This window comes from Sorex araneus, chromosome 2 (genome assembly GCF_027595985.1).
Source record: "Sorex araneus isolate mSorAra2 chromosome 2, mSorAra2.pri, whole genome shotgun sequence".
Taxonomy (NCBI): Eukaryota; Metazoa; Chordata; class Mammalia; order Eulipotyphla; family Soricidae; genus Sorex; species Sorex araneus.
In genome coordinates this window covers 301,551,049-301,571,715 of record NC_073303.1, presented here as the reverse complement: position 1 = coordinate 301,571,715, position 20,667 = coordinate 301,551,049, and the positions used below count along the sequence as shown (strand labels likewise).

At 40.4% G+C, this 20,667-nt stretch overlaps 1 protein-coding gene across 4 annotated transcripts in view; it reads right to left on the bottom strand.

Annotated features, from left to right (window-relative positions):
* TBL1XR1 (TBL1X/Y related 1) overlaps positions 1 to 20,667 on the bottom strand; it is a 169,665-nt gene that overhangs the window by 26,573 nt on the left and 122,425 nt on the right. For all 4 annotated transcript variants that reach the window (XM_055126369.1, XM_055126367.1, XM_055126368.1 and 1 more), the window contains 7 exons: positions 11,378 to 11,523; positions 8,093 to 8,315; positions 7,253 to 7,385; positions 6,824 to 6,965; positions 2,831 to 2,894; positions 2,456 to 2,553; positions 590 to 650 (listed from right to left, as the gene is read on the bottom strand). In XM_055126369.1, coding sequence (XP_054982344.1) covers positions 590 to 650; positions 2,456 to 2,553; positions 2,831 to 2,894; positions 6,824 to 6,965; positions 7,253 to 7,385; positions 8,093 to 8,315; positions 11,378 to 11,523 — 867 coding nt within the window. The remainder of the gene's footprint in view (positions 1 to 589; positions 651 to 2,455; positions 2,554 to 2,830; positions 2,895 to 6,823; positions 6,966 to 7,252; positions 7,386 to 8,092; positions 8,316 to 11,377; positions 11,524 to 20,667) is intronic.

Here is a 20,667-nt window from a genome sequence, read left to right as displayed (position 1 = left end):
CTTAAAGCATATGGAAGGTGAAAATGACATTCAAGCCTCCTAATTAAAAATATCTCCAGTCTTATCATTAAGTAATACCGACCCTAATGGCACCAGGCTGCAAGAGCCTTTCATGTTACACCTAAAGAAAATGCGTGGAGATCCTCTTACAAGTACAAATGTAATCACTAGGCCTAGTAACAGAACCAGGTAATACGTATTATCAGATTGATTGATCAGGACCATTCCTGACTTCTTCCACGGTGGCAAGGCCAATGTTCTCTCCTGAACATGCGTCCTCTATCGCGTCACATGTCTCCTCCTAAATCTAGTTTCAATAAAAACTACTTTGCTTCAGAAAAAGGAAATAATCGAATTGGTTCTGGGGACACACCTCACCGTCTCAGCTTTCTCCTGGCTCTGCACTCAGGATCATTCTTGTGGTGCCAAGGAGGAAATCCAGCTCAGCAGAAAGCAAGGTAAGTGCCCTACCCACGGTGCGTCTACCCAGCCCAATATTTCAAGACTCTGAGTGAATTATAGGCTGTCAAGAGCATAATTAGAAAAGCAGAACAAGGTTCCAATTCTCAGATAAATTCTTTCACCTCACCTGAATGAAAAGGAAACTGTTGCTTGGCTTCACCAGTATGTGCGTCCCAAATAATCGTTGTCTGATATGGAAAAGAAAACAAGTTGTCAAAAATTTAAATGTTTATCAAGTTTATCAACAAACATAAATTAAATTTCCATACTGAAGCAATGTACAAGCAAATTTCTATATTGAGGCAATATAAAAAATAAGAGCAAATATAATCTGTAACATACACTTTATCTCAAAAGAAAGGCTGTATTTACTTATTCATCTAGTGGTTAAGGAATTACTATTATTACTACTATAATTTTTTACTTGATGATTATTTAGACAAACTTATTTTAAATAACAATTATTGGTTATTTACAAAGAATCACACATAATATTTCTTAAGGAAATCTACTACAAAAATGTAAGATACTGCTAGATATATAGTTTTTAAGGCACAATCTTGACTAATAAAAATAGATAACATTCAATATCAAAAATTTTTAGCTCACATTTACACTAAAAGGACAGCTTAAATTTTTATAACACTTAAAACAATGTCCATTAAATTATAACAGAATTTAATATATAAACCTGAATGGACATTGAGATTTTCTTTTAATATTCTCCCATTAGTAATTTTATAATAACTTTGGGTGTAAAATACTGTACAATAGACATTAGCAAAGCTTTTTTCTCCCACTTATGGCCTTCTTAATTTTCCTTTCCTTTATTTTCCTACTTCCCTTGTGATAATACATTCAATAATCAATGAGCATGAACTTCCCTGGTTAAAAATCATCTTATTGGGGCTGGAGTGATAGCACAGCGGGCAGGACATTTGCCTTGCATGTGGCCGAACCGGGTTCAATTCCCAGCATCCCATATGGTCCCCTGAGCACTGCCAGGAGTAATTCCTGAGTGCAGAGGCAGGAGTGACCCCTGTGCACTGCCAGGTGTGATCCAAAAAGCAAAAAGGAGGAAAAAAAAAATCATCCTACTGGGGGTGAGGGGGTGGAGGGAAATGGGGGACACTGGTGGTGGGAAATGTACACTGAGGGATGGGTGCTGGAACATTGTATGACTGAAACCCCATCATGAACGCTTTATAACTGTGAATCTCGAAGTGATTCAATAAAAAAAAAATTTTTTTTTAATTATGGCCAGGAGAGAAAGCAAACGGTTAAGGTGCTCACATACATGCAGTCCCGGAGCACAGAGACAGGAGCACTACTAGGTACGACCAACACACCATCCCCACCTCAACAAACAAAAAAACAAACAAAAAAACCCCAAACCTTAAAATCTGTACTTTTAAGAGCTCATTTCTTACCAATCCAGTTAGCTTTGGGGTGGAGTAACCCGCATCTAGTCTTGTGCAGTGACCGCTCACAGCAACGCGGGGCGGGGGAGTGGTGCTTCGGGGGCCATGACCTGGGCATGGGGGCCAGAAGTGCCCCCTATGCACAGGCTCTAGGACACCAGCTATTTCCTGGGTAAGGTCCTGCATTTTCTTACATTAGCAACTAACCCTAGGAGTTCAGATAACAGACTGCTTCTAAGACATATTTCCCAAGGAATCATTCCAGCCAGAGTTACTGATGAGACCCATTAGAAACGGAAAGAAAAAAGCAGAAGCCTCAGAGGTATGACATGCACCGTGACTCCAACTGCAGCAGAAGTGAGTCGTCATAAAGCTGAAGAATTAAGTACCTCTGATAAACTCAGGACTGACAGAAAAATCTCAGAAAGCATTTCTGTCACTATCACAAAATTCACATTTAAATACCTAAAATGTGAATGTTTTATTATGTGGATGCATAGAAAATGATGACTTTCAATTATAATCTGTAACAAATTAACTTAAAAAAAACCTTAGTTGAATGTGCTTTTTACCTTATCTACTCCAGCACTTAGAATGAAATTTCCTTTCTTATTCCATTTTAATGCAAATATAGGACCTTTATGCTGCCCCAAGGTGCTAGCAAGGTTACCTAGAATTAAAAAGAAAACACAATTACTCTAAACTTTAAAAAATAACTTAGGGGACTGGGGCGATAGCATAGCGGGTAGGGCATTTGCCTTGCATGCGACTGACCCGGGTTCAAGTCCCAGCATCCCATATGGTCCCCCAAAGCACCCCCAGGAGTAGTTCCTGAGTGCATGAGCCAGGAGTAACCCCTGTGCATCGCCAGCTGTGACCCCCCCAAAACAACAACAACAAAATAACAGACTGGCAACAACAAATGAACAGAAAAATGTTTCATTTACCATCTTTAGTCCATATTCTGGCAAATCCATCGTATGAACCAGTTGCTAGAAGTGTACCTTCACTCTGTCAGAGAAACACACTTCTTTAAATTACACAGTCTAGAAAGGCGTTTGTTTTCAAACATTTCATGTGCACGTCCTAAGCACAGCCACAGATGAGTTGCCGTTCTGTTGCGCAGCACCTCAGTGTTTGTCTGGCAGTGAGTGCCACGAGCCTCGGCAGCACCGCCCATCGCGATGAGGAAGCCAGTGCTGGGGTCGCTGTGGGTCTCCTGTCCAACCTTCCAGTGGCACCTACTTCGCTGCAGCAAAGCCAACATCACCCTTCTCCAAAACATTTCATCCCCAACAGAAGTTTCGGTATCTCTTCCCTCTAGTTTCAAGTGCTCCAAACAATAGTGCTCTTTCACATGAACACATCTTTAAAACTGCACTGAGTGTTTCTCTCCTGCTAATTCATTTCTGTTACGAAATCCTTATCAGTGAAAAAGCAACACACACACACACACACACACACACACACACACACACACACACACATGCAACTGTACGAATATCTTATAGGTCATGAAGCACACATATAACTAAGGAAAATATGCAATTTCTCTGATGTTAATAATCCCTTGCTATGCTGGTCTTTTTATAAATGTATAAGAAAAAGACACTAGTGAAAGGTCTAACTTTTCTGTTGGGGTGCGAGTTAATTTGTACACTAAACAGACTGACTTTCGAATGATGAACAATACTTGAGACACAAAATTTTATTAGCATCTTGATACGTTTTTGTAAAACGCTGAAACAAACAAACAAACAAAATGTCATGTTCCTCAGACCATTTAGATGTACAAATAAGTGACAGATGAAGGTGGGTGGGTGGGGGGGTGCACGTAGATAGATTCAAATCTGCCTGGATTTGGAAAGCCCCAATAGTTCTATCCAGGAAGAAGTTCACGTTGAAGCCAATGGCAACAGCCTCTTTTCTGATAATACGCAATGGGAAATTTTCTTTAAACAGATGGTTCCTAAATATTTCAGCTGGAAGACTGAAAGTGGAAGTTGATACTTCATTGGTCTGTTATCTCACAAGCGTTTGCTTTCATCATTGAAAATAACCATTAATCAAGGATAATATTCTTCTGCTTTAACTGAAGATTCAATTTCATAGTGAGTAATATAGTTTCATAAAGTTCAAAATCCCTAAGTTCAACAAACCAATATTCATCAATCATCCTTTGCAGCAGTGTGAACTACAAATAGCATTAAATTAATATGGTCTCAGGGCCAAGCTGCCCTAGTCTGGGAGGTCACTGACCTAAAACATAATAAAGACCCAGATTAACAAGAAAATTCTTCCATCCCACCTCCCTTGGGAGAAAGTGCAAACATCCCCTTCAAACCCACCTCTCCTCCCCACCACCACCACCAATTATGCAGCTGAGTTTCCCACACTTGGGGCAATCTCAGGAGTTAGTACATTCATATTCACATTAGTATAATAATAGATAAGTCTTAATCTGGGAAGCCTACTTTCATAATTATGGTGTCTGCCCTGCCCAATAAATACTACAATGTGGTGTATATACCTTTTATTTTCAAAATTTGAAACCATACACACACACACACACACACACACACACACACACAGAGGTTAAAAATGTTGCTGGACCATGCATTTTGACTGCGAACTGAACTACAACCTCGTGCAGCCCGGGAAGGGATTTTTTTCCCTCTCCACCCCATTTTTCTGAGCGAAAATGGCGGCAGCGGCAGCAGCCACGCGGTGAGAGCCACCCTCTAAGACCCCTACACCAGGAGGTAGGACTTTCTTTAGTGACGTAGCCTGTAGGTGATCCTGGGAGGGGAGGTGTTCCCGGCGCGCCTTCCGCCCAGAGATGAACCAAGAGCCGCGGCACGAGAAGCAGAGCCTCCCGCCTACTGACTGTGATCCTGAGGTCTCCTAACCCATTTTGGCACCAGAGCAGACTCTTGCAGCCATGCATTTTGACTGTGAACTGAGCTAAAATATTAGAAACCCAAAACCGCGCGGCCGCGATAGCGGCCGCGCGGACTCAAAGTCTTCACCTTTGCCAAGGAAGAGAAATTATTAGATGATGCTTATTCAGCAGGCCTGATTGTTGGGGAAAATTTCCAATCAACAATAGTGAGTTCTGTATGGAAATATGAAATGTACTCAATATATAGAGAGAATAATGGGAATATCATCAGCTACTTAGATGGGGGGAGAGGTGGGAGGGGGGTGTATTGGGGTTCTTGGTGGTGGAACGGGTGCACTGGTGAAGGGATGGTGGTTTAATCAGTATTTGACTGTGACTTAAACCTGAAAGCCTTGTATTTTTTTTGTTTTCACGGTGGTTCAATAAAATATTTCTTTAAATAAAAATAAATAAATAAATAAATAAATAAATATCTAAAAAAAAAAAAAATGTTGCTGGAGGTTGGGGTAGAAAGAGCAACAGTGCAGAAGGTGCTTGCTTGCCATACATGCAGCTCACCCAGGTTTGATGCCCCAGCATCCCATATAATACCCGAGTCCTCCAAGGGTATTCCCTGATTACAGAGCCAGGAGTAATTCCTGAGCAATGCCAAGTGTGGTCCAACAAATAACCGCCCCCCCCCCAAAAAAAAATCAAAAACAAAACAAAACCCCAAAACATTGCCAGAAACTCTGGAAGGGAATGCTAAAACAATTAAAAAACTTAGCTGTGAGTTCTGGAAGAATTTCACAGAAACTGAAAACTTAAGGTGGAGTCATTATCTTTCTGTTGTAATCTTTTTTTTTTTTTTTGGGGGGGTGACACACCCAGTGGCGCCTGGGGGTGACATTTTGCTCTGCATCCTGGGGGATTCTCTCTTTGAGGAGCAGGGGGGTCCTGGGGATAGAACTTGGGACCATGAGGTGTTTATTATTACCCTGGACCTTCTGCATGCAAAGCACTCAGCCCTCTGAACTCTTTCTGCTCCTACAACACGAGACCTGGAAGATTATTTGAAAGATCTTGTTAAACACAGGCAAGAGGAGAAAGAAAGTATACACGTGCTGAAGGCAGCTGACCCTAAAATTACTTCTTGGTAAAACTGCTGTAGCCAAAAAGCTTCTTAGAATGGGACAGCTGGGGATGGAGAAGTTAAAATACGAATGCACAGTTATAAGGAAAGAAAAAAATCACTAAGAAATAAAAAAACATAGAAACTTTAAACATGCTAATCTTCCACAGATCAATCATAGGGGTTGAAACAAGCTAAGCAGCTAGTCATGTGTGAAACTGAAAGAATGAAACTTTATCAACAATGACATCCTACTTTCTGATAAGTCACAGTCACCCCTAAAGATGATGAATCAAAAAGAGTTAAAAAAAACCCCTACAACTAAAATAAAGTCTGGCAATAATCTAGACCAATAGTTCCTAATGGACAGTGAGGTTTTTATCAGGAAAACGAGAATAAGAAAGCATGCTTCCATTACAGAGCCTCCCCGCGCTCTGTCCCGCAAGACATTTAGAAGTTAGACTCTCTGTGTGCCTGTTACTGATTTTCCTCTATGTCTCCATGTACGGAGGTACGATCACCACACCTGTAGATCCCAAGTTCAATGCAGGTTACACTAGTGCTGCTAGCTAACTCAAGAACCGAGCACTGGGCCTTGGTCTGAGTGCTTGAGGGCCATTTGTTTTCTTTTGTGTTATCCCCTGCAGGACTCCAGATTGTGTCTCAAGTGCTCCTGATTCCAAGTGGTGCCAGGGTGTGAGCCTGTGGCTCGCCAGTCCTTGGACTTCTCTCCCTCCCCCCCCCACCCCCCGCACCTTTGTTTTCAATGTGGAAGCAGGGACTCCCAGTTTATTGTTCTAAGGCAGTAAAATTTTAAAATGTCTCGACAAATGGACAGAGTCCTACCAAAAAAACTTTTTAGCTTGGTGCTCTGGTGTGCTAAGGACACCGTAAATGGATGGCTTCAGACCACCTAGCAATACTCACATTCCAATCTAGAGACGTCACGTCCTTGTTGCTCGGGACATCTTGCCCTCCTTCTCGTATACAATGTCTAAGGACTAACTGTGTGGAGCCACTGGTGCTATTTTCACTAAGATTCCATATTCTTGCTGTGGAGTCGCCAGACCTGTAAAATATGCAATAATTTTCAATATTTTCAAGTATCCCAGAATCAGAGCATTATATCCTATCATCAATACCGCAAGGATGAGCAGTTTTTACTCTCCCATTTGGGAGCCCCGAGCACTCCTACAGCAGTAAGTTGACAGCAACACAGTTCCGAGACTAACAAAGCTTCACAGAGTCAAAATGACCGCAAATAGGCAATGACAAAACCAGAAGATAAAGGATAGCAGAAACAGCTCACTGGAGTACTTAAAAAAACTCATCTCAGATTTACTTAGAGAAACATACCCTGATGCCAAGAGATCACTAACGGGGTTCCAGGCACAGATGAAAACTTCAGACTCGTGGCCCCGTAACACAACTGCTTTATTAGGAGGGATTTCAACGTCCCCATCCACTTCCATCAAATCAGTATGGTTATCTGCATCATGGGGAACAAGCAGAGAGCTTCATTAGGCACCACTAGCATCCTGGGCAAAAGAAGGAATTCCTAACCTGCAAATATACCTTTATACTACACAGTGTAACATTTTTAAAACTTGCTGATAATAACAACTATACTTATCACATAAATACTTATAACATGAAAAATAAATTCCGACCTTTAAGTCAGACCACACTATTTTAAAAAGATAATCATTTATGTATATGTTAGAGTGGGTAAGACATGAAGGGAGGGTAAAAGACCAACTACGAAAGTTGAAACTCCAAACATGGCGTGAGAGTCTAAATTAAACATATCCATTACAATACTATTCTGAGCTTCTGCCAGTAGGGGTTGCTGATAGCATTCCTATGACAGGAGAGTCGCCTTTGTAGCTCATGTCTGAGCTTCATTGTATTTGCTAATGACTAGTCTTGCAAATTTTATTTAGAAATCAAATGCAAATTTTATCTAACAGTAGGGGAAAAAATGTTTCTAGACACTTAAAAAAGTAAAATTCATAAAAGTAATCTAGATTTCCGAAGCCTTGGGAATAAAAACCTAAATTATACGATCCAAGTTACGAGAAATGAGTGAGCTGACACAGAGGAAATAGATGGTGTAATTTTAGCTTCGGAGAGGAGACCATCCTGTAACACAGAATATTTCTTCTGGAAGGGAATTCTGTAGAAGTCTGGGCTCACTTGCGATAGCGTGTGCTCCGTTCTCCTCCCCATTGGCCGTGTTCTCTCCATTTTTTGCAGATCCTTGTTGGTTCGTGGCAGCTGCGACAGCTGCGGCAGCTGCGGCCTGCTGCTGAGCAAGCTTATCTCTGTAAGCCTGTTGTCTCGTTTGTACTACATCGGGCATCACGGCATCTATCAGTGACAGAGACTCTATGGGCCGACCGTCAAACAAGGTACCATCCTGGATTGGGAACGTGGAGAGAGAAGACAGATCAAAGACACCATTTAGGGAAACTGGTATTCAAGCAAAATCAACTGCAGCAAATGAAAATCTTCATCCCAAGAAAAGAAGCACTTTTAAAATATTAGCGTCAAAGTGTTGAAAGGAGTAATAAAAAGGCACATATCATACAAAGACGAACTTGCAAAATACTGCGGTGCCAGTCAAAAGCATGACCAATAGTTAATACTCTTGGGGGCACAATATAAGAAACTCTTTTTAACATTAAAAATTAGTACTGTTGGACTCTAAGGGCTCGTGACTTAGTTAAAAATTTAAAGAGAAACAGACTTCATATACTAGGTCACAAAACCCACTCATTTTCTATTGTAGAAATGCAAGTACATAATTTCTAGACAAGTATATAGCTAAAGACAGCTGGGTTCTCATAACCAATGCTATTCAAAGAATGTTCCAAGGACCCATGGCAAAACAGCGCCACAGTAACCTGGCAGCTTCTTAGAAAAACAGATTTAAGCCACAGAACCAAAATCTCTGCCCTCACAGAACCAAAGCAATAATAAAACAGCAGGTAGGTGGCTTGCCTCACACACAGTCAACCTGGGTTCAATCCCCCACAGCCCATATGGTCTCTCGAGCACCACTGGGAGTGTTCCACTGAGCACAGAGTAAGGAGTAAGCTCTGAGCACTGCAACATGTGCCTCCCCAAACAAACCAAAATAGTTTGTGCTTTCAAAAACATTGTTTTCTTTCCCCTTTGTGGTGAGGGGACTGAGCCCAGGGCCTCACATATGCAAAGCAAGTGCTCTTACAGAGACACATAGCCTTTTGCCTTCAAATCAAAGTCTCCACGACCTAGAGGGCTTCAAATGCTGGACTGGAGACTGCAGGCTGAGAAGCACCAGCTAGCCAGTGCGTATGTCCTAACAGTTTCTCTGAGTTAGTTTCATGTGCACCAAAGTTAAGAAGCACTACCCTAACTCATGGGGTTAGGCCTCTTTAATTTTATAAAGGTGCAATAATTCCAGAAACCTCCTCTACTTGATAAAAAAGAACTTTACAATTACTGAAAAAGGTTTCCGTGGAGTACAAGAGACAGACATAAATCAAGTCTGAGTGGAAGCATGTACAGGAGCGGGAATAAGCCCAGGGAGGGGGGAGGGGGCCGCACCGCCCACGCGCGGTACACCATCACTATAAAGGAGTGTTTGAGGAGTAGGGGAAAGGGACTGACCAGTAACTAAAAAGGTACTGGAGTCGGGGCTAGAGGCAGTGCGTGGGCCAAGGTGCCTGGCCTGCCACGTCTGCAGCGGACACGGGCTCAGTTCCCAGCACTGTCCCAGCACCACAGTCCGAATATTCCTTGGGAGCAGCCTAAGAGCCCCTGAGCACCGATGGGGCCCAGGATACCCGCAGCACCCACGGCAGGGGCCACACTGAGCACCACACGCTCCAGCCCTTGCACTGGACACTGACCTCGCCAGCCAAGAATCGCTTGGAGTGGCCCTCGGTACCCCTGAGCACCAGCTGGGAGCCCACACATCCCAACTCCCCAAAACAACTAAAGTCAACACAGATACATCTGGGAGTACTGCACAACGTTCTAGCTACACGATTTTTAAACCATTTATTTTTAAAATCAGATGAGAAAATTGTGCAAGAAAGGTTATTTTGGAGCCCAAAGTACTAAAAGTCAACGAGGCCATATTGAGTTCCTATGAGTGAATTTTTCAGTCAGGAAAATGAGGAAACAGAATAATCGAATCATTTTAGGAGGCAATATAATGACAATAACAAGTATTCATGTAAACACTTCTGTGCTAAAAAATCCTTGAGGAAAAAAGGGTGCTGGAGACAGCTCAGAGTGGGAGAGCACAACTTAGCGTGAGACGGCGCGTTCCGCCCCCGGCACTGGTGTGCCGCCACCACCTGCAACACTGCGCTAGGCCTACTGGTCCCTGTGCACAGCAGGGGTGGCTTTGGTGGCCACTCCAACACAGCACCGCCTGCTGGGTCACTGAACTGTCAGGCCCACTGGACAGAATGCTGGCATGGACAGGCCCGTGGGCCTCCCCACTCTCCTCTTCCCCTGCCCCTCCCCCGCCCCATACACACACAACCTCATCCCTCTGGGATTAGTCCCTGTGAAAAAGATTTCAAATGAAAATATTTGTGAAAGGGAAGTGAAATAATTTAATTTTAAAACAGAAACAAGATTTAAAAAAAGAAAAGTTCTACATATCACAAACATATATTACATGAAAAATTACAGCTAGATCAAACTGTGTAAGCTTTTTCTATATAAAAGACCAATTGCAAATATTTTAGGCGTTGTATGCCATAAACTCCTGGTCACAATCACTCAATTTTGCCATGATTCGACAAAAGCAGTCACATATATATGTATAAATGAGTTTAAAATCGTTGAGTTCACAAAGAACTTTACAAACAGGGAGCAGGCAGAAGTTTGCCCACATGTCATAAACAGGTGATGCCTAGTTTAAGCTACCCACAGATCTAGATCTTTAGCCAAGAATTGTTGGTAGTTACAAAGTACCTTCAAAATTTGGTTGACCTGAGATTTTCTCATTTTCAAACCAACTATTATGATCTAGTCTTCCACAGCACAAAGGGCTGTTCCTAAAGAAAATTCTTACTATTTTAACGTATAAAAACCAGATAGAGGAAAATGAATCATAATTAATGGTTGTAACAAATGCCTTTCTCCTGGGAACTGACAGCTACATTAGGAAGAATAAACTTCAATTTTGGTAACGTGGCAAAGTTCAAGTCAGACAATAAAAAACAGTTATCAGGTTAAAGGGATATTAAATAGTTAAAAATTAGTATATGACGGGGGAGAGAGGAATGAAGGGGGGTTAAGGGGGAGAGAATATATAGGGTAAGGTGCTTGCCTTGCATGTGATCAAGCCTGGTTCCATCCCAGTCACTGTGTGACCTCCCAAGCCCCGCCCAGGAGTGACCCCTCAGCAAATCCTTGTGCGGTCCCAAGCCCCTTTCCCCTGACAAAATAAATTAATATTTAAAACGCCATCCTTACCTCATTAATACTAACTTCTGCCTCTACATATTGTAGACCTTTCTGGATGATAGAAATTAATGCAGCAGGTGGGACGAGGGCACCATTTATGTTAGACTGACTGATATGGCTTTCTATACCGAAGGTAAACGCTGAGTGAGAAAATCCTGAAAGGGGGAAAAAAAAAAAAAGAAAATTTGAGAATCAACATTCAATTAGCAACATGGCTACATGACACAAATGAAACTCTAAAAATCCCATTTCTATTTGAAATTTCAAACTATTACAACCAAATATGTCTTTCATGAAATAAACTCACATATGTTAACTTTCATGTATTTTCCTTTTCTTTTTGTTTTCAATCACATCCTGCTGTGCTCAGGATGTATTCCCAGCTCTTCGCTCAAGGATCACTCCTGGGAGGCTTTGGGAAACCATGTGGGATGCCAGGGATCCAACCTGGGCCGGCCGCTTGCAAGGCAAGCGCCCTCCCCATGCACCGTACTATCGCTCCGCCCCATGTTATTTTCCTTTTCACTTTAACCAAGTAATATACTACTTGAAGCGCCTAGTGCAAATAAAACTAGCAGATGCATGTAATTTTCCTCAACATAAAGAATCAAACCAAAGAGTTGGGGGGGGCGCGGGGGCAGGGGCGCAGCAACAGCAAGGAACTATATAATACGGCTGATAGAGTGCTTGCCTTGCGTGCAGCTAGCTGGCTCAGAGCCAGCTCAGATTCATTCCTACCACCCTATATGGTCTCAGAGCCTGCCAGGAGTGATCCCTAAGCACAGAGCCAGAGATCCCTAAGCACTGAATACCAGGTGTGGCCCTCCTCACCCGCTCCCTGGCAAAAAAACACCCAGAAAAGACAAAAAAACAGTTTCGTGGGGCCAGAGTAATCATACAGTAAGTAGGGCACATGCCTTGTACCTATCCAACCAAGATTCAATCCCCAGCACCACATACGGTCCCCTGAGCCAATCTGGGGCAATCCTTGGGTGCAGAAAAAGGAGTAAACTCTGACACATCCAGGGATGCCCCTCCCCTCCAAAAATTAACTAAAGAAATAAAACATAAAAAATGTTTCCAAAGCCTTTGTAAATCATCTAACTCAACTGCTCCACTCAAATTAAATTTGGCTAAAATAAACATTTGTAGCACATTTCAATATCTGCACACGAAACTAAGACATCTTAAATTTAATACTTTTTAGGATTTTCTTAACTACCTAGGACACTAAGTCAAACAAACTGATGTAAAAGGTACAAAAATGAAATTCAATAATGAAAAATTACCTTTTGCTTAAATACCATTTTATACATGATGAATGAAACGCTAAAAAGCCAATTCTTTGGCGCTATCTCTATCAGCAACTATGTAGTTTTGCCAATATTTGGCTTTGGACAACACCAATCAGTGCCCAGGGGCAGCACCCAGCTCCCGCTCAGGGTCCACTCCGGTGGTGGCTGGGCTTGAACCCGGCCCTCCCACATGCAGAACCTGTGTTCAGTCCATTGAACTTCCTGCCCAGTCAGGCAATTATTCAATTTTAAATGTTTAAAAACAAAACACTGACATAGTAAGAATCTCTTACTAAGTCTTACTTTTTAAAGGAAGTCAAGTTTGAAAGTAAAATTCCAATAAACTGAAAGACCCAAGTGTAGTTACACTCTTTAATAAAACACCAGAGTTATCATTTAATAGTAATTGTGTATGATGTATCGGAACAACTCAGTTACATATGTGATTTAGAATGCTAAGAAATTTTCACAATAAAGTTACTGAATATGGGATTACTAGAGTCTTGGTTAAACAATTTTGATCTACATAACAGCAGTCCACGCTGTCCTGATTTTTCTGATGCTCAATTCATCTTTTCTTCCTTTAGTCTTACTCTTATGCTCCCTGTTCACTTTAAAACAGTAATAAAATACTTGGATTCATAAATGGCAAAGTGCCTACGAAATATTTCAACTGGTTAACAGACGCAGATGATCCCACGTTTTTCTGCAGGTCCTTCCTTCCCTCTCTGAAGCTCTAAACTGTACGCTTCTTCTTATGATCAATAGTGAGAACTGAATCTTTTTTTTTTTTGTGAACATTTTGATTTTGACCTCTAGATTTGGCCCACAGGCAATATCACTAGTAAACATATTTAAAGATAAAATGAATAAAACACCATTTTGCATTGTCCCCATTAGAGAAACAACTACTACTTAGAAATGAGCAAGCTGCAGATTGTTAGGGTGGAAAGCCAAAAATTAAGATTGGGCAGGATGAGAGAAAGAGACGAGGCGGTGAACTCCGGAAGCATGGGCGGGAGAGTCCCATTTTCTCTTACATGCCCCTCCCTAAGTAGATACGCAGGAAATTATAAATGGGGTTGGGGGAAGCTAAAGAGTCAAGTGGTTTAGAGCTTTAAGACGTCTACACAGCACAATTTACAGAAGGCTTCTAACCACGCACACACATAAAATTTTGTTTTATTATCTGAATAATACAAATGGAAAACAGCTACCAAGTAAACAGGGTTCAAATTTATTCAGGGACATTGACAGTAACCTCCACATCTACTATTCCTACTAACAACTAGAATATGATCAAAGTTATAAAGGAGGAAGGGTGTCTGTTTAGTAACAGAAAATAAGATTTCATCACTGTTCTACTGTTTCAACTGTTACTACTTTTAGCTTAATCTATGTTTTACTGTTTACCATATTAGAAAGTAGTTTCAGCAGTTCATGAAACAGTAAAACTTATAAACTGTAACAAAGTTTAAGAATCAAAATTATTATTATATTAGGACCTATTTAGACAATGGAGTTTAAGATTATGTCCAGGGCTATTGTAAAGGTACAGGTAGAAAGATGAGAATCGTGGATAGGAAGGCTGCACTGGTGCTGAATTCATTCTGTCACTCAGAGGAGTCATCACGGGTGCTTATATCTATTTCAATTTCTTACACATTTACTCAATTAGCAAGAAAATATTTCTGAAGTGGTCATAAGCATTGTTTGACATTTCTCATAAATGATTGTGCTAAAGAAGGTTCGTGGTTAAACTCTTTAACATATTGAACTAAAAAATTTTGGAAAAAAGTTCTAGCTACAAAAAATAAAAATGAGTGTTTGGGGGCTGTGGATCCAGCCAAGGGCCAGCACACATCTTCCAGGTCCTTGTGCAAGGCCCTGGGTTAAACTCCCTGAATTACAGGCCCCACAGCGCCTCCAGCTGGAGCCTCTAGAAAACAAAAAGGCTTCCTATACTACCTTCTTCTTCCCCTCCCTAAAGCCTGTTTACTCCGCAGATAATTCTGGCCTTAGTTTTTGCCAACTCATGTCAGTCTTTACTGATCTCTGCCATCGGTTTTCATTTTCTGCAAAATATGGAGTTAAGTCCCTTCACCCTCTGCCTAGATCATCACTGCCATAAATTCCCTTTCTCTTGCTAACATTGAGTCCTGTGTATTTACCACACTATGATTATATTACTTCTAGTAACTTGCCAAAAGACTTTGGTTTACAAAAACCTTCTTGAAAACAAAGAAACATTAGTATAATTTTGGTAGGATGGTTACAATATTATTAAATGTTATGGTCTCAATGTACAAAGTTATTGCACGCCACCCCCACCAAAGTGCTCATGACCCTCCACCACCTCTGTCACCTATGTCACCTCTGGCCCAATCGTTAGTCCCTGACCTTCTCCTGACTGCTTGTTGGTCAGTTTTGTAATCCAAGGTCAAGGGTTTGCCACTGCTCACTACTCTATTGCCTGGCTTTGCCTTTCTGTGTTCTCTACTTTCAATGAGTCCTTTGGTGATCACAATAAAAGCCAGAACTCCTGTATGCTACAAGGTTATTTTTATAATCGGATCCTACTTATCTTTCCAGGCTCATCTCACCAATTTCATATCCTTCCTTTTTCCCATAACATTAAATTCAAGTGAGTGCCAATTTTATCTAACACCTTGACTATGTGACACTATCTCGTGCTTTTGGCTCTATTTGTTCTTATGCTCATTTCTCCAACCTAAATGAAGTCATTCTTTTCACTGGCCCAAGGCTAATGCTAATGTAATTCTGTCCTGTGCCAACTGTGTCGGTCTGTCTGTCCGTATGTGTGTGTGTGTGTGTGTGAGAAAGAGAGAGATTTAATTCAGACAGAGGTTATGGTCCATATGTATTGTCCATAGTTGTGTATATGTATTTTTCAGTAAGCATTTGTGTCCTATAATCATTTAATTCTGAAAAAAATTAAACTTACCTAACTAAATAAGGGTTCATTAAACATGTGTTAATTCAGAAAGCAATTCCGCTAGATTCATAGAAAATCTATGAATGCAGTAAAAGCCTATCAATTAAATCTTTCTTGAAAAGCAAAATAAACTTGAACCAGAGTTAAAAGTCAAAAATTACTTCCACTCATCTGTAAATAAGAAACATCTTTTCAGTTTTCAATTTACACAGAAGAAAAAGGATCAACCTAATCTGCGAAATGCTGGGATATGGTCTGATTGCTTAAAATAACACTCCTTTCCAGGAGTAAGAACAGATCTTAAATAAATAATACCTCTGTATTCTAACACTCTATACATTCATTTGGAAGGTAGGAAAGAGAATCTAGAAGTATAAGACTGAAAATTTGTTAGCAGATAGTAAAATATCAGCAGTGGGTGTGATTTATGTGGTTACTCATGAGACCATGTAAGAATCAAAATCACAAAACAACCATTTTCTTCATACTGCCTGTTTCAGGAAATGCCTTCCCTTGGGATACAAGGATCATTTTCTCAAAGCAAAGTAGCCCACCCCAGGCTGCCAATTCTACATCGAAATAAAGAATATAGGAGCAGAAAATAGGGCTTCAGCATCATAAAAACATAAAAGGGCAGTGGTTATCATCATTTATGCTAAGAGTAAGCCCAGAGCAATGGCAGGTATCTTTTTCCCTCCCTTCCTCCCACCACTCAACAAAGAAGAAAGAAAGAATACACAAGCTCAACTACTATCACAAATAATGTCCAATTCTGAAACAGAATTTTTTTGTTGTTGTTTTTTTCTTTGGCTTTTTGGGTCACACCCGGCAATGCACAGAGGTTACTCCTGGCTCTGCACTCAGGAATCACCCCTGGCGGTGCTGAGGGGACCATATGGGATGCTGGGAATCGAACCCGGGTCGGCCGCGTGCAAGGCAAACGCCCTACCCGCTGTGCTATTGCTCCAGCCCCAGAATTTGTTTTTTTATCCAAGATGCTAGTTAAGCAAGAAGGAGGGAGGGAGGGAGGGAGAGAGGGAGGAAGGAAGGAAAGAAGGGAGGGAGAGAGGAAGGAAAGGAGGGAGAGAGAGGGGAAGGAATTCCCCTGCCTCCATTAGCACACACTGCCTCCCCTTTCCCTTTAGTCTATTTTCAACTCTATTCTCCAAATTCAGAGTTTTGTTAACCCCCACAGTTTCCACACATAGATGCAATAGAAGTGGGGGACCGCCAGGATATGTTGGATACTGAAGAGTTAGACCCGGCATTTACTTTTCAAAAAAAAGCAATGGGAACTATGCAGAAGAAAAGGAAGTCTCAAACTCAATATAATTATTAATATCTTAATGACTTTTTCTTTACACACTATTTCTAACACACAATATGTAATGTACTTGCTATACAATTTTGTGACAATTTCTCTTTAAATTTATAAAACTATGAGCATTTCATTTAATATTTTCTGAAACAATTTATCATATTATTCTGCCAATAAATTTACTTGACTTTTAAATTATTCATTTCATAGCTGAAATGTTTCCAAATCTTCACTGTTTTAAAAATGGTTTCAAGTATCTATGTCTGTAGACTTTTCCCCCTGCTGTATGTGGGCTTTCATTTTTTGTTTTTTAAACCTTAGGGTGGAGTCTCTTAAAGCTGGCATGAGCATTTTAAAGCCAGTTTTCATTACTGTTTTCCTAAAAACACTTGGGCAAATTACAGACCCATCAGCAATTTATATTTCCTTATATCCTTGTTACACTTGCTATTCTGGAAAAAAAAAAAAAACAACAAACAAACAAAAAGATGACTATTAAGATTGAGTAAGTTCTCTGTTTGGCAACTCTTAAAGAACCTTTGTTTTTTAACAAGTATGTCAGCAGGAATGTGTAATAGGAATTTCCTCTATCAGCAAAACAATGGTCATTCAGCTCATAGGGTAACTGGTTTCAAAGTATAAAAGTATAGTAATTACAAACATTTACGGTAACTACTTGTTCAATGTTAATCAGTCTGTGTACAACAGACATGCATGTCAAGTCAATGTTATTGCTTATTTTAGTTGATTATAAGCAAAATTATATGTCTCTTTGGACTTGTTTGGGGGGATGGTGAGCTGCTACATTCAAAGTTTGCCTACTTAAGCACTTACAACTAAGGATCAACTTATAAAAAGTCAAAAAAGTGAAGGCAAACAAAGACAACAGATGCTGAATCCTCCTTTCCAGGTCTTCATGTGACAGTCACGTTGGCCAAATGAATCTGGTTGTTAAATGGTATCAGTAGGAGTTTTGTTGGAGAAATATTTATCTGAGTAAAGAGAAACTAGACTGTCATTTGATTGCTAATATTATGTTAGCTACTGCAGAGGTTAATATAAAATAAGTATAAAGAGAACACAAAAGACCTGAATCATTGAGCACTGTTAGGTGTACGCACAATACCAGGTGGAGTCTGGAGAAGAGCTGGTGTGTGTGGAAAAGGAGAGAAGAGAGAGAAGAGAGGAAGGAGAAACAAAAAGAACTAATCTTACAAACAAGACACTCGAAATGAACTTCCTCTCAGAAAAAGAGGGATGCTATAAAAGCGGTATCTGGGGAGATAGTAAACTACTTAGAAATACTAGAAAACAGTGATGAGAGGAATATGAGAGAACCAGTACAATCAAGAACCAAATACTTAAAAGCTCACATATCCCTTTGCTTTCTCACAGAGAAGGTGACAGGATGAACTTCATTTTTGAAAACATGGGCGCTTTTGAAAACAACTATATCCCAGAAAACAACTCTTCTAATAAAGACATAATGCTTTCGTGTGTTTCAATTCGTCTTCACTTGTAAAATCAAACAGCATCCAATACTTAAGTGCTTCATAAATAGAAATGTATCTGAGCTCCTGAACACAGTCAAGTCTCCCCAGCTCAAATACACAATACACAATTTTACACAATAAAATTACATCTTAAACAAAGAAATAAGAATAATGAACACCACAAACTTAAAAAAATAATAAAACCGAAAAAGTATAAGGAACAATTTAGAAAAAATAAACTGAAAAATACAGTAGCTAAAGCACTTGTGCCTTGTACACAGCTGACTTAGTTCCAATCCCCCAGCACCCCACATGGTCCCCTGAGCCCGGTCAGGAGTGATCTCTAAGCACAGAGCCAGAAGTGAAGCCCTGAGCACAGCTGGGCATGGCCCAAAACCAAAAATATCAAAATAAACTGAGTGAGTCAAAGGTGGATCAAAATAAGGGATAAACAGAAAGTGGAAGCATGAAAGGCCTCAGACAGCTTAGGTCTTCTAAGTAAGTATTGTATCAGCCTCTGCTGCATAAAATTTACTAAGTACTTATTTTGCATATGGCTGTTAGGTATGAGTTATTATGGCAATCAAATTATTAATGTCCTTGGGCAAATACTAATTAAAGGGAGCGTACTGAATCGAGTCAATCATTACTTACATTATGATATTACTACATGTCAAATACACTCAATTTTCAAGTAATCACAAGAGGGGAGAAAACCAACTGCATTCCGTAGAAAGCACTGTGAATAAGGAAATCTGGTTCTTAAGGATGCAGAAGGATGAGGACCAAAGTAACTTGCCTCAGTTTTTAGAAAATTGAGGAAAAATTAAATAATATTTTTAAAAGCTTTATAAATATATTTTTCACTTGGTTTCAATGAGCTGTGAAGCATGCCTAATTTCCAATAGAAGTCTACAAAAGAGTTAGGCTGAATATCAAAATTCAACAAACAATGAAGCTTATGGAGAAAATGAAGTTTATGGGTAAAGAAATGAAACTGAGGGCCTGAGAGCCAAAAGCAGGGAGGGAGGGCGCTAGGCTGGCAGCAGGAGGCCACCCCAGTCCAATCGCAGACACTGCATCCAGAGCCCTGAATACAGCTCCCCCAAGAACCACCAGAAATAATCTCTGGGCAGTGCCAGGGATAGGGCCCCAAAACAAAACAAATTTGAAAAAAAAAGGAAACAAAGAAGTTACATCAATTTGGGGGCAACAGAGGGATTGCTGATTGGTGCAGTAGAGGACATGTTAACCAGTAATCTCTCCTTGTGCTTAAATAGTCATGACAGGATGATCACCACATAGTACAAAATATTTAAGATGAAAACAATTGGAGCAACTATAATCCCCTTGGTGATAAATAATACAGTCCAGCCAACATTAAGCACTGTTTGCAGAGAACAAATATTAAGAGTTCTCACTGAGGGGCTGAAGCGATAACACAGTGGGTAGGGCTTTTGCCTTGCACGTGGCAGACCCGGGTTCGATTCCCAGCATCCCATATGGTCCCCTGAGCATCGCCAGGAGTAATTCCTGAGTGCAAAGCCCTGTGCATTTCCGGAGTGACCCAAAAAGGAGAGAGAAAAAAAAAAAGTTCTCACTGAAAACCATTATTCCTAAGTCACATATCCATCAAAACAAATTTTTCTGAATTTCTGAATTTCCCTTTCTAAATTTCTGAGAGGTTTTAGGTAGTAAGACAAGCATGGAAATTTTATTTTCTTTTATGCAGATATTACAATCCAGTCCTTTGAATATTTGTTTATTTTTTTAAACCAAGATATTTTAGCCTTACTTAGCCATAATATTTTACTTAGCCATGATAATTTTTCTTCCTATCTTCAGTTATGATCCAGTAATCTCTAATAAGGAAAGTAATAATATAATGATTCTATTTTTTCTACATTGCTTTAAGTCTCTTAAAATAAATGACCATTTAAAAATACAAATGGATGGGGCCAGAGTAATAGCACAGTGTGTGAGGTGTTGCCTTGCATGCAGCTGACCTGGGTCTGATCCCTGGCATCCCATACGGTCCCTACAACACCACCAAGAGTGATCCCTGAGGCCATAGCCAGGAGTAAGCCTGGGCATGGTCAGGTATGGCCCTAAAACCAAAAAACTAAAAAATAAAAAAGATAAAAAGATCACTGGCAATCAGAACCAAGAAAAATCATCTGGAATAAGAGGCGACTGGTCAGATGGGTTCATTCCTGAGCTCTATCTGAAATCTGTAC